A 14,467-nucleotide genomic window follows, 5' to 3' on the forward strand; every position below is an offset into this window, starting at 1 on the left:
TCACAGCGTGAGGGTGCCCGCCGGACCGCGGTGCCCACGGGGCTGCGGGCTCGGGGGCTTGGAGCATCTCCCGCAAAACGTGTAGAAAATCGTAGCGCACTGCTGAAGTGCCTAGACCAGGTGTCTTCAGGAGAGAGCGGCGCACCGATTTACTGGAATAATTCATTTAGCCACCAGTCTGGCTTTGAGGAGCCCTGGGACTGTGGGTGGACTACTTGTTTAGCCAGGATTGCTCCCTCTGCACGCTAACGCTTTCCCAGATGGAGCACTCCTTCACTGAAGATCGAAGCAGGAACTACTGTCTCAGTGGAGGAAGAGCTGTTTTCTTCTCATCCTTCGATTTCCTGGGAAAATGTGTTTGTTTAACTTGAAATAGCAAATATTTATTCACAGAAAGTGGCTATTGTTACTTGAACTACTTTCAAATACATTTGGTATTCTATATTTGGAAGTATAAAATGGTATATTTTTAAGAAATCTCCAGGAAACCATGCTGTTGAAAATATATGATGGGGTTTTTTCTTTTTTTTTTTTAGGCTACATTTCTTGGTCTCTTTACCATGCACTGCCACCGATGATCTATTACTTTCCCCTTCAGACGCTGGCACTCACAGGTCTAGAAGTTTTTGCTGTTGCCTTCTTTTCTCCGATATTATTGATAATTGGCCCTTTTTGGAGGTTGGCTAACAATAAGTACATCCTGGCCCTCCTGAGGCTGACTATGGTTGGTAAGTATGCACCATAGTGAGTTAGAGATTCCATCCTGGTATTGAGGCATAAGAATAAACATTCCAAATTGCCTCAAAATTCAGATGATTCTGAAAAGAGACAGGAATAAAAGGTTCTTGCTCTCCCAAACTCGTACTTTTCTTTTTCTCTCGAGCTTCTAGATGTGGTCAGAGGAATATTGTTTGCATCCATTGTGTTGGTTTTTAGACCAATACTGCATAATTAAAAGCAAATCTCATTTCACTTTTGTTTCTGTCAGCTTTTAAATTAGTACAAGTCATGCCCAATAGGAAAAAAGTTTTCGATATTGCAGAGATGGGCAAAGCGGGTGTCTTTTGTATAGCAGTTCTGTCTCTGTGACAATGAGTAGAGACGAGACATTACAGAATAGCTTGGGGCTGTCATTAATCTGCTGTGAGTGAAATGTTCTTTTTGGTAGACTTATTTTCTGAAGCAGGTTTTTGTTTGTTAATATGTTTTTTTTTCCTTTGTTAAATGTGTCTATATGTCTGTAGCATATTGATGGGGTTATAAGCTCGTCCTGAGTGTGAAATGGGTCTGATATTGTCAGTTGCACAGGAAGAAAGTTTGATCTTATATTCAAGGTAAAACTGCCTCACTACCCATCCCACATGCTCCTCCCTAAACCAAGACTTGTTGGGATTTCCCCTTTGGTCTCCAGCTGACTGGTGCAAGTCTTAGCTCTTGTTGATTTTCAGAAAGTTTGTTGGGAGAAGGTTTGGCAGCTACAGCCATGTTCAGAAGCAAGTTATTGCTAATGAGTTTGCAACACCTGGATGAACTCAGAGGAGACAAAGGTCTCCATCCTGTGTACAGGGAAAATGCGCTACTAACAGGTGTCTTTCAGAAACAGCAGTTCCTGGCTCCTCATTTATCAATATAAGATGATAATCAGAGAATCACTTTCCATATAATTTTCTTCTTTTACTAGTAGAAGATAAACGGGATCATCTTATTTTCTTTTGCTGCATGACTTTATTTTTAAAAAGAATTCTTGTTCTTTATCTCTAAAAAGATATTAGAACTGAACACAGCTCTTTGGTTTCATCAGTTTAGATGAAGTATAGATTCTGTCATATCCACCCTAATACTTTTTTGTTGCTTTTTTAGTAAGCTTTTCAGTGAGCAGTCTTCCACTTCAGCTTTCTGCAGCAGTGCTCAGTGCATTGCTTTCTACAAGATCTGCTAATTTGGAAACTAGTAATGAGTGTAAGCATTTCAAATTGCACCCTGCATTCCTTCAGATATCACAGTAACACAAAATTAAGATTAGTCCTTCAGATCGTCTTGCTATGTTTACTAGTTCACTTTGCCAAAAGAAATGGAAATCGCTTAAATGTGTGTAATTTTTGTTCTGCTAAATAAAGAGCAGTGACAGGACTATAACAGTGTGTAAAGTCAGTTGGTTTATGCCTGTTTGCTTCGTCTGAATCACAAGCTCCTAAAGATCTTAACTACAAACAAAAAGCTAGCACCTTCAGTAGTAATGTGGGGAAAGGATGTGTTAATGGAGGTGGTCATAGAAGGACTCCAGAGCATGGGAAGACTGAAGCTGTACGCATCCTGACTTTTGGGCTTTCTATACTCAGATATGACCTCCCCTTCATTCCTGCCTGAAAAGGAGCTGTTCCCACAGTGACTATATCCCCCTGCTGTTTCCACCTCCTAAACACTCCTAATATTGTCCACCCCTTGGCAAGTCTACACCATATTCTCTCCCAGCTCTACTGTACTTACTCTGTATTCTCCTTACCTGTTGCCCTACAGTGACCATTAGCATTTGGGGAAGATGTAAGAGCATGTTGCTCACCTTCTTTGTCCCCAGCAAGGAGTTTAGCAGCCAGTGATAACTCTCACTCTGCTTGCCTCCCTACTGCAGGTTCTCAAGTTATCCAGATGCCCTTGCACAGGCAGCACTGGGCTTTAGGACTTTCCATTTACCTGGTTCTCATCACTTCGTTCTGTCTTTTAAATTATTTATGTCCTATCATACTGTGCTGCTGTTTCTCCTATTCCTCAATGCTTCCTGCTTTCTTTCCTTCTTCATATCTAGACACTTCTTCCTTCTTTCTCTTTTTGATCTTTTTCCCTTCTCAGAAGGGCCATGGCCTTCCTCTGGAGCTTGTTGAGCAAAATCAGGCAGAACAATCTACCCTGTGCATGCTCCACCCAATTCCACTGGAAATATTCAGTCTTCAATTTCACAGTAAAAAATTCTGGAAATTCTTCATACTTAGCCCAAAGCAGAATATTTAGGGCATTGGAGTTTTTGTTGGTTTTGATGGAAAAGGCTCTTCCTTTATTCATCATTATCTTTCTTTTTGCCTTTCCAGGAAGCTTTATTTTCTCCAAAGCTTTTGTTTTAGTTTCTGTATCCTTTCATACTACTTGATTTTGTGTTCTATTAAAAAAAAAAAAACAACGAACTATGCCTGTGGTAGTGTCCATTTGAATCTATGTCTTCAGACAACACACAATAAATTTGCATGTTTGAATAGATATATTTACATTTGGGGTGTACTTGCTCAGCAATGAAAGGTGTGTCTACTGTAAGTAGGCAAACCCATGCTAGCTTTTATCTGGCTAGAGCAAGTGATGAAATAACTGAAAAGGCAGAGTTGCATATTCCAGCACAATGTAGTGACAGAAATCTGTGTGCATTGTACATGCAATCTCTGCTAAAGACCATGCAAGTACATCTGCACCAGACATTGATTTCATTTTACCAGCTTTGATCTAAGCTTTGCATCTTTTACTCTGAGCAGAATGAGCAAATAGGCAGTTGGAGGATTCCTAGCACACATTGCCAGAATGAGCAGCTCCATTTCTGGCCTTCCTTGCTTGACATCTCTTCAAGTTTGACTCATACTCACTTAGCAAATGGCTGGTAGCAAAACAATGTTGCTTCTCCTGCTGTTTGTCACTGATCCTGGGCCACACTGACTGAAGTTACGAGAGTGTGTGTGACCCATAGCCACTTGAATTGGAAACTTGCTAGCAGAGTTTAAAGCTGCTGATAAAGGTGAGGTCATTGTGCGCTGGGAAGTGGTGGGAATGCGTGTGCATGGTCTCTTTCAGTGATGGGGAGTGACAGTTTCCAGTAACAAGATGACACAGGCTGCTAATGACCACTCTGAGACCAGATACTGGGCCAGAGGAAGCCTTGTTCACACCCGCTAAGGCAATTGCCTACTAATCCTTGTGCGATGTATGGTGGCTGCTCCTTTCTAAAAAAGGACATGGCTTTTGAGTTATGCAAGTGCACTGTGGCAAAAGCCATATCCCTTTTAGAAAGGAGCAGTTCCCCTACGTAAAATTTTATGGCTTTTGAGTTATGTCAGTGCACTGTTCAGGAATATCTGTATGCTTAGATATTTTATCCATATATTCTCTTTATGGAATCGATGACCGTAAGTACTTAAATTCAGGCAATCACTGCAGTCTTGGATAATTGCTTTGTGTTATTTTTTCCCTGAAAATGGTAACTGCTATAATGTCATATATACCCAGTTTCTATCCATACCTATGTTTCTTTGGTTTGTTTAAAAAGGTGTAGTGTCATGTGCTTTCAGATGTATGGTGTAGCCATCCAAATTACAGACAAGATTGAGCTAATGCACAGGTAATCCTTATTATCTCTCTCTATAGTCCATTAAAGCAACCTGTGTATGTGTGTGTTTGTTTGTAGGAAGCTTAGCATCATACCAGGCACCAAATGCTTCAATTAGACTGTTCATCTTGGCTGCAGGTGTTTTCTCCTCATTGCTGGTTCAAACAGTAACATGGTGGTCAGGAAACAGTTTACAAAGGTATTTTCTTCTACTGATGGGTTTGTAACTGACTTTTCTTTATATTAAAAGAGGTTTTCTTTTTTTTTTTCCCCGAGAAGTTAAGATTTTTTTTTTTCTCAAATGCATCACTATTTCAAAAACTTATTCTTATAGATTCATCAGGATATGGGGCTTCATGCTAGGCAAGATAATGCTCCTTGTTCTTCGCATCTGGTATACATCCCTAAACCCAGTCTGGAGCTCACAAGCTGCCAATACTGTCATACTGACAATTGGTTTTATAGCAGCAGTGGAGCGAATTTATTCAGGTAAGCATGTTGTGGCAAAGATGGCAGTTATGATAACATCCTAAAGTATACCTATCTATGAGTCACTGGGTTTTGATTCTTTGGTTTGTTTCCCCAGTATAGTCTGTTTTTAGACTTGATGCATGAGCATTGCAGACTTTAGAAACCATGGGGTACTTCCATCTGCCCATGACATGGCAGAATCGATACCGCAATTCATACAAGCTGTAGTAAGTTGGTGTTGGAACTGCAACTAATTGCAGTATCAGTAATGTGACAGTAACGCAAACAAAGTCATAACCTAGACCAATAAAACCAGAATGGGTTATCCTCATTCCAGCGTGAAACATCTGTGGTATTTCTGTTATTTTCTTAACTCAGTCTGATCTTTGAGTTTCTTTGCCAGTGCGTGTCCTTTGACAGAGAAAGGGAGACAGGACAAAGCTGGGGAACAGCTGATGTGGCAAAATAAACAGAAGAAATTGAAAGAGTGGACAAGTTGTCCTGGTCAAAATTTGCCTGAGTTCTTGGAGCGTCTGGACAGACTATCCAGCAGTGGGGGCTGGCATAGGCTAAGCACGCTTGAAAACTGCGAAGGTAGTAGTGCCAAGGAAGACAGCGAGATTGGGTTGGTTAGTTAAGGCAGCTCATGTTAAATCCTCAGAAGTTCCTTCCTTCTCAGTATAACCTAAATGAATTAATTGAAAGATAAGACCTTATCTATGTGTAAGTGGGTATAAATTGGCATCGTGGGTATTGTTTGTAGACTTGCGTTACATGACGTAAATTAAGCCTGAGCTTTCCTCATAATTTAGAAAGAGAATCTACTGCAGGAGATTAGCAAGGGAATCTATCTTCTTCCTAGGTGACAAAGCAATATGTCTATGCAATTAAAGGTGCTGCTTTCTCCTTAGATGAGAGAGGGTCTAAAGTGCATGGAAAAAGGAGAAGAGAAGGAAGGGAGTTTATTTCTGGCTGCTTTGAAAGTGTCAGGTTTTGTTCTTATCAGAGTTTAGAGTTTCAGAGAACAGAATCCTCTGAACAAATTCTAATAACTTTTCTGCTGATTTTCAAAGCCAATTTAATTATTTACATTCCAGTAGTATGAAGACTAATCATATGGGCAGGTTGCCATTTTTGTACACTTAAGGTGAGTTGATTTTTCTGACTGACCTAGGAATGTTACTAGAGATTTTTTATCTTATCAATTTCCACAGATGATCAGATAAGTTAACTTTTGTGTCTGAGCCAGTAATTTATTCTGGTAATTTTGTGATTTTGGCTATTTCTTTTTCTCAGTAACCCTTTCTAATAGGATTTGACAGTTTGCTCAGCTATATTTCTATTCTTATTCTAGGTGGAGACAAGAGGAAACAAGAAGCAAACAAAGCTGGTAACGCAGTTAGAGAGACTGTTTCCCACCCTCATTGGCTTTTGTCAGGGATTGCTTTTGGCAGCCTCATGTTCCTCACCCTGTGGATATTTGGGGAGGTCTCGTTAATTTCTAGATGGGCAGTAAGTGGACATCCACATACAGGTCCAGATCCTAATCCATATGGGTAAGTGGTTTTTTTATTATTATTATTTAAACAAAACAGTAATCAAAAGCCAGTGCTGTAGTGGGTGACAAATTAAAACTCAACCAGACGATGGTATAAGAACTTACACTGAATGAAGCGGGCACAAGGTAATTTACACAGAGGACTTGTGGATTCATTGTTGCTTTCAGATACCTCTGAGCATTGTGTCTCTACCAGTAAATCTTAAAATTTTCTAATACAGAATGATTTTTATTTCAGCGCAATAAAAACTTGATTTGCCACATTGCAAAACAATTTTAAAATTAGGACTAAGGTTCAAGGACTTATGAATGAAGCGCACCCATAATATGCAGTAAATGAATCTAGCAGTTAACTTCAGAGAGGAGATGGTAGGAAATAGTGTACGTCAGAGATGCATGCAGATAAAAAAAGTAAACTGTGTGCAATTTTAAAAGATATACATCTGTAGAAGTTTTGGTTAGTAAGAATTTAGTCTTAATGTTGTGTGTTGCTCACCTGGGTTCCAAAATCTAGAAAGAGACCACATTAGTTATTCTGGGTCAACTGTGTGTAGTGGCAGGTGAGGTAGTTAATAATTTGGAGTTAGTATGTGCAAGAGCTACCCAAGACTGATAGCAATGTTAGATGCTGTAGGATCCCCTATTTGACGTGAAAAAAATACTTCTGTTTGGGGTGGATTCCTCCCTCTCATTTTCTCTGAGGTCTTTTTGCCTTTTGTACCCAGTGCTTCAGTGGAGTGCTTCTGCTGCTGAGCATAGCTCGCTTATACATTATGAAAAACTGCCATTATTTTCAACTGGATGTTTTTTACGTCCAGTAAAGGGGAGAAAATGTAGCAGGGTGTGACATAAAGATACTTTGTGCTCAAATTGAGTTCTTTTTAAAATAAAAGGATTATGAAATATTACCAAGCATCCTTGTCTGTATGTCTGGAAGTTTCTTTTCCAACACCAGGTGTTTATAAAATTGTATTAATGTGTGATTTCTTTTTTCTTATGGTTGTATTAGAGGTACAGTTCTATTGGGCCTGGCTCATGGACTGATGCTTTCATTTTGGAGCTGGTCTTCTGTCACCTGTTTTGCCTGGTTTCTTGTAGGTAGGTGCAAATCCTGAGCAGAATTTTTGTTTCTATTACTTTATTCCCTTCACTCAGCCCTATGACCCTGCACCACATCTCATAAAAGTCAATTGCTAATTAAAGCGTCGTTTTTCTCTGTCATTGACTGTAGTATACACAGGTCTGACCAGTTGACTAAGAGTTACAGGCCAGATCTACAGGCCATTGCAGAGTAGCGTTGTTCTCTTCAGAAGCCCCTGTTGAGGTTCTGTTCCCATGAGTAGTGTCTCAGTTCTCACTGTCTGCATTGTGTAAGGCTACATTTAGGGTTATGGGGTTGAGATGACGCAAGCCTCTCAATTCTGCAGGAGGCACAATAACTTGTAATTTAATGAGCAGTTCACCTGGAGGCAAGCTTACCTCCTGCCTCCTTAGTTGCCAAGATCTCCAGGCAGTAAAATAGTATGAACATCAAAGCAGTTCTGCTGGAGCAATATATCTGTGAATCAGTCTGCATACAGTGGGTCTTGGGTAGTGGGAAGAGGGATTCAAGTGCTGGATCTGGACATCCATTTTCAAGAGGATGGTATAGCTATACTGTGGAGCAAGCTATGTGTCGAACAAGTAGGAGGAGATGGAAAGAATTCTGCTCTTGAACTGTGGAGAGGTGTGTTTTCCATACCTTCTCAGCATGGATGGATGCATCTTGGTTTAATTTGTAAGCCCATCTGAGTGAAATTTAGTGGTATAAATGCTATTTATAAAAAACATAAATCTGCTTCTCTTTTGGCCTTAACTAATTGTAGATGTTTATGTCAAGGAGACAAAGCAGGACTTTCTACAAAAGTTTAATAATAAATTGGGACATGTCAAAATACAGAGACCAGAGGAAACTGAGTTATGTTTTGCTTTTTTCTTCTTCACTTCATATTTGAGTGCTTAAGAGCCAATAGTTTCAAGTAATTTTCCACAACCTTGAAGACGAGAAGTTTAATGCAAACTGAGTTTCTCCTAGTCAGGAACCAAAATAAAATATTAAATATCGTGAAAGTCACAATAAAGCCACAAGCTGGCAATGCTTAAGCCATCAGTTGCCCACACAATTTACCTTTTGGTGCAGGCGTTAGTTTTAAGAAATGTGTGTGCAGATTGTAATGTGAGTATGAGCATTTGATTTTTGATGTACAGATATGGCTAATTTAAAGCAAGTATAGAATGGTCCTTTAGCTGATTCAAGCATTGTATCTGAACTGCTCAGAACCTTGATGCATGAATAAAATATTAAAAAGTTTGTATACATTTGCTATCATGATGTGAAAGTTAGTAAACATTTTCTTTCCTACAATGAAGTTTCACTATGAATTCTTCCTGTTACAGAGAGTTTCTGTGGTTGTTAATGTTCTATTTGGGGTCAAATCCCATCACAGACAAAGACAGTGTGGTAAATCAAGGATCTTGCAGTTAGTAAAAGATCAATAGTTGTTTTCTTGCCCATTATATGGTTATCTAAAGGGAGAAAAGATCGGGGAAAGGTATGTTTTCTCTTCACATTAACCTATTTGATTCTTTCTATGTTATATTAAGGGAGGTTCATAACAGGCAGACCTGTTAATCCCTTAAAAACTGCATCAGACCTCTGTCGTGCTAGGAGAGCTCTGTGTAAGAAAAACTGTTCAGTTTTGGGTCTTGATGCTTCTCTGCTGTCTTTTTACTGCACTATTTTCAGCTGAATAAGCAATCTCTAAGAGAATGAGATTTTGGGAAAAGTAAGAGGCTGTCTTTGGCTGTTGAGAATAACTGTCCTTCTAGAGATGCAGTTCTCATGGCTGCAAAGCACAGTTATATTTCCCAGACTCTGTTTTTTTCCTAGACAAAATGTGAAAAAGAAAGTGGCAGATAATATACCTGACTGTGACTTAGTCTGTTCTTTTCTATCCCTTCACAGGTTTAGCATCTTCAGCTGGTCTCCTTTATTTACACACCTGGAGTGCTGCTGTTGCAGGCAACATTCTTGCTCTTTTTACTATGTGTGTGTGGCCTCAACTGGCTGGACGTTTTATTAGCTGTCTGCATCCTGGGAAAGCCATGAGTACAGCCATGTTTGCCTATATTCTTGAATTATTCTTCTGTGTATGGTGTACAGCTTATAAATTTGTACCTGGAGGAATTTATGCTAGAGAAAGCTCCCATCTTCTTTTAGGTACATTTATGACTATGAACAAATACAAATATGCTTGCTTTACCCTCAACCAGATGTTTAAAATGTATCTAGTGTATAAATAGTTTTTCCAAATGCTCAGCTCCTGTTTGATTTAGTATGGTAAGAGTTTCTATGAGAAAATAAGAGACATGCAAAAAATAAACTACTTGTTTTGTTACTGTTAGAAATAGTTTAAAATGTGGGCAGAAAATGGAATTCAGTTGAGGGAAAATGACAAAGTAAAAAAAAGTCTGGTATCGCAGTACACAACTGAGGAAGAGATCTGTTAATTAGTCACCCTAAAAATATGGCTGCAATCCAGGGTGTGAATGCACCTCTATGCCAGCTACCGAAGATAGCAGTGTGGTACCTCCAGTAGCAATGTAGTTTCTGGAAACTCGGGGGTTTATGAAGGCTGTGTTACTGAACTGTAATGTAATTCAATGCATTATTTAGCCCTGCTCTGAGGAGCAAAGAGCAGCATCCTGCTCATCTAGCTAGTCTGCATTTGAGACCTGGGCTTCATTTCCATGTGGCTCTACCTTATGCTTTGTGGACCCACCAGCATGTTTGGAGGAATGTCAATAAGCTTGCAGTGTCAGAAACATGCAAACAGAAGAGGAAGAAAAGAAATTGTCAGGTATTTGCCAATGTGGAAAAACTGAGGTGAGCAAATATAAAGGTTTTAGCAAAATGATCTCTTGATGAAGGCGAGGAGGTAGAAATGAAACCAGCTCTTTCTGGTTTTGTCTCCAGAATTATTTTCTTAATAGTTACTAATGTGTTTCAATAGCATATTTCACTAATTCTATTTAAACAATGCCAAACATTGTCGTGGGCTAAGTGTGTGGCACATTTTAAGATGTGACGCATTATCCTGTATTTTGTTTGAAAAGGATTAATGAATGCTATGCTTGACTTGTTGCTCCAATGGTTTTAGATTTCGTAAATGTCATTGCAACCACTTTCTGTCACTCCAGTTTTTCAGTCTCCATATGTGTTTCATGTATTACAGCAATCACATGCAGGGCTTCAGTTTGTTATGTTTTGAGGGGAGTTACATTTATTGCAGTTTTCTTTGTTCTGAAAGCACTCTGGGGGTCCATAGAAACAGTTATCTCAGTCAATTTAATTTTATTTTTTGAAGTTATATAAAGAAAGCATGTGGTCGAGGAGTGTCAAATGCTTTCTTGAGTAATGACAAAAGAAAAGCTGTTATATAAAATCCCTCTCTGTCACTTCCTTTGAAATGGATCATCTGGCATGATCACTGGATAGTAACACAGAGATGGCCCTAACCTTCTCTTTGCTAAAAAAACCTCTGTGAACTGAACCTGTCTCAGCTGATGTCGCTACATGAGTTTATATTCCATCTGTGAATCCATTTTCTTTCTTTGATAAGCAACGGGATGGCATCAAAAAGATTTCCAAATTATACCATGAGTTTGTGTTTTTGTTGCTGCGCTTCTTCCCTTACAGCTTGGCTTTCTGGCAAACTGCTTGTTTTCTTCTGGTTTCTTTCAGGTGCAAGTGCTATTTCTTGCTTTCTTCTCCTGTCCCAATATCCTGCCTTTCTCTTGCCGTGGTTTGGGTAGGGAACTGCACCAGGAAAAGTGACAATGAAAGTAAGATCATTATATTCAAAACTTCTGTGCTGCTTCACTGTGATGTAACATAATACTGAGAGGTCGGATCCCTGGTCTTCCATCAACTTTAATGGCTTTGAATCGGTCTCCCTTTGAGAAAGGTTTTGTGTGTGCACTCTTCCTCATTGCACTAGACCCAGCTTCCTGGTTTGCAAACTTTCACTACAACTGATGTAACAAGTAAGGGCAATGAGAAGATACTGAGTAATGGTTATTTCATCTTCAGCTATAACTAACTATGCCACAAAGGTATTAAGGACATACACCTTCTCCAGCACAGCTCTTAGCCAATTCATTATGCTCCCATGTTTTCTTTGCAGGTAATTGCATCCTTTAGCTCATAAGGGATAGGGAAAAGTGCTTGTACTATTAGTCTGAGCTACCTATTGAAAAGAAAAGATACCATCACAGTGCATTGCAACGGTTAGTGCACTGAAGTTGCTTATTAGCTTGTAAAATGTGTCTATAGATGTGCTTAGTTGTCTGTTCTTAAAAAGCACAGCTGCCTCTGTTGGCTCTGGAGCACTATAGAAGATGCTGCCATGTTAAACTGCTCCTCCCAACCAGCTGCACTCTGCTTACGCTGTGTTAGAACAAACTGTTGAGCAATTGCTTTTGTAGTTCCTATGTAAAAACGTGTTACTTGTATCTTGGTGATAGAGCAGTTCATTTGCAACGATAATAGACATCTACAATCAACAATGCGTTTTTTTAATCAAGCTGTTATTTTAAGATCTGTAATATGTAGATGTAACTTAATTGCTCTTGTCCAGGTTAATTCCAGTAAACTTTGAAAGCACTGGGCTGAGCTGAGAGATGTAGCCATCCATAGGGGCCTGGAAGCATTTTAGCATAATTTATCTACCGTGTGCTAGCCTTTTTGATGTAACACCCTGAAACTCTTCTGCAAATCAATCTTTGCTTGAGAGTGCTGGCTAAGTGTGCCTGAGGTTCTGTGGAAGTTGGTGTTAGTATCCACAAAGGTGGGGAGGTCTGCTGAAAGATTTGCTACTTTGCCTCAGATCAAAGGATTAAAATATTTTTGTTTTTATTGTTCTCCCAATTGGTACATGAATGGAGGAAGGGAAAACATGGCTTTAAACAAATATTTCACTAACAGAAGGAACCTGATAAAATGTGCAGTAGTGAGACCCAGAAGAGTTAAAATATCTCTGCGTTTCCATAGTGAATAATGACACACGTTCCGAGAATTGCTCGGTTAGCACCCAATGCAGCCTGATGCTGGCGACCACAAAGTTACCTGGTAATATCCTGATCCTTAGGCTGCTGGGTTTCAAGGGAAGAGCAAGAACAGCTGTAAATTCCATTAGTGTCAGTAGCCTGCCTTGTGCTCAGCCTGAAAGGCCCAAAGTTGGACTGTATTTTGGAGCTCACCGTAGTCCAGAGTAGAGTTCATAATGTGAAAGGGGTCTTTGGCTAGATACTTTTACTATTAGGTCTGCTTTTCAGTCATCAGCACAAAGCAGGCTTAATAAGGCTGTTTCAGGTGTATTAAATCTTAGCAGCAGCTTATTTGGAAAAAAACCCCCGAACAATATAATTTTGAACTTCATTATTTTTGTGTAAAACAGGTGTTCAGTGGCATTTTAAATAATCTTTTAGCTTTGACTTCTTATTGCAATACTACTATTTTGAAATATTTTTTTGAAATATTTATCATTAGTGGCATGTTTAATGTCACTAGCTCATTTTGTTGGAAGCAATGCTTATGGCAACAAGTACAGCAGTGTAAATTAAAAATTTTTGAAGTGCTGCAGGCATAGTTGAGGTGAATACTGTGACAATGATAAGCAGCATCTTCTCTATCAATAAATCTCATATTGCCTGCATTACTACATTGGGCATGACATTGAATGGTGTTTGTGCTTTGAATTGTTTTTGTTGTTGGAGCCATAAGGTTGAACGTTACACAACAGCTGTAAGTTTATAAATGGTGCATTTATGAGCAATGTTTAATATGTTAAAGTTCTATGAAAAAACTAATAACTTATATTTTTACAGGGTTTATAATGTTATGTATTGGGGTAGACTTTCTAACAGGACCCAAGAGAGACCTTAGCTCTATCTTTGAAGTGAAAAGCAACCAAAAGCCACTATTCAAAAAGAGTAAAAACTATATTAAACTATGTAAGTATAATTTCACTTCCTTTCTTCCATGACTCTAAGAATACTGTCTGAGGAAAAAGAGTAATGCAGTGGAGTGTTTTGCTCAGATGTTTTAGAAACATTTTTTTGGTGCTAGATTTAGAGCCAGACTTGCAGTTGGTACTGGCCTAGTTCCAGTTTTAATGGTGACATATACTAGTGGAGGAGCTGATTCACTGTGATTACAGTTGAGAAAGACTCATGGAGTGTGTTAAATGGAGATCTAAAAAAATGAACTGGGGAAAAAAGAAAATGTGAAAATGGATTTGGCATCATTTGTGATTTCATTTTGGTGGTTGAGGAGGAGACCTCTCTGGATCTTGGGATTTATTGCATGTGTATACAAAAGATATGAATGATTTCTCAGCCCATTTGGTACGTTGATTTTGAAACAGTTCAGTGTGACACCCTTTATAGGGCTGTGTGAGCTGGCTGGCAGTGGGATGGGACTCAGCTGGCCCAGGAGCTGCTGTATAATGTGACACCCCTCCCACGTGAGGAGGCAGTCCTGCAAAGCCTGTTGTGGGTCACATCAGTACATGATCCTGATGCCCTGCTGCACGTTCAGACCAGGCCTGTCCTCAGGAAACCTTTCTCATCTCCTGCCTGTGAACTATGCCTAGGGATCCCAGCTTTCCAGATGATATGTATGAGGTCTGCTTTTTCCTTAGGTTTTGAAGAGAAACTAAAATGTTTGAGGTTTTACTGCTTTTTGGCTTATAAACCTCTGGAATCCATCCAAATGATGTTTTCAGGTATTTCTCTACAATCATTTGAGCTTCAGATTTGTTTTCATTGTTAGGTTACTTTTTCTAAGGAAAAAGTCGGTCAATATTGTGAAGTTTGGTAAAGGAAAAAATTGCTAGGTGTTGGGGTGTGCTAACCCCACAGGGATCAGGATGCTGATGGTTCAAATTCCCGCATCTTTTTTCCTCTGTGACTTTGGATCAAATCACTTTATTACTTGCGTACCTTATTTTGCCTTATTTGGAAAGCAGAGGCAATAG

General features: G+C 39.3%; 1 protein-coding gene across 1 annotated transcript in view; it reads left to right on the forward strand.

The window, feature by feature from the left end:
* The window catches only part of CWH43 (cell wall biogenesis 43 C-terminal homolog), a 28,999-nt gene that overhangs the window by 422 nt on the left and 14,110 nt on the right, over positions 1–14,467 (forward strand). The window contains exons 2-8 of the mRNA XM_068403970.1: positions 537–728; positions 4,439–4,559; positions 4,695–4,849; positions 6,186–6,387; positions 7,399–7,487; positions 9,394–9,648; positions 13,317–13,442. Of these exons, the coding sequence (XP_068260071.1) occupies positions 537–728; positions 4,439–4,559; positions 4,695–4,849; positions 6,186–6,387; positions 7,399–7,487; positions 9,394–9,648; positions 13,317–13,442 (1,140 nt within the window). The remainder of the gene's footprint in view (positions 1–536; positions 729–4,438; positions 4,560–4,694; positions 4,850–6,185; positions 6,388–7,398; positions 7,488–9,393; positions 9,649–13,316; positions 13,443–14,467) is intronic.

The sequence above is a fragment of the Nyctibius grandis genome, chromosome 6 (assembly GCF_013368605.1).
Source record: "Nyctibius grandis isolate bNycGra1 chromosome 6, bNycGra1.pri, whole genome shotgun sequence".
NCBI classification, from domain to species: domain Eukaryota; kingdom Metazoa; phylum Chordata; class Aves; order Nyctibiiformes; family Nyctibiidae; genus Nyctibius; species Nyctibius grandis.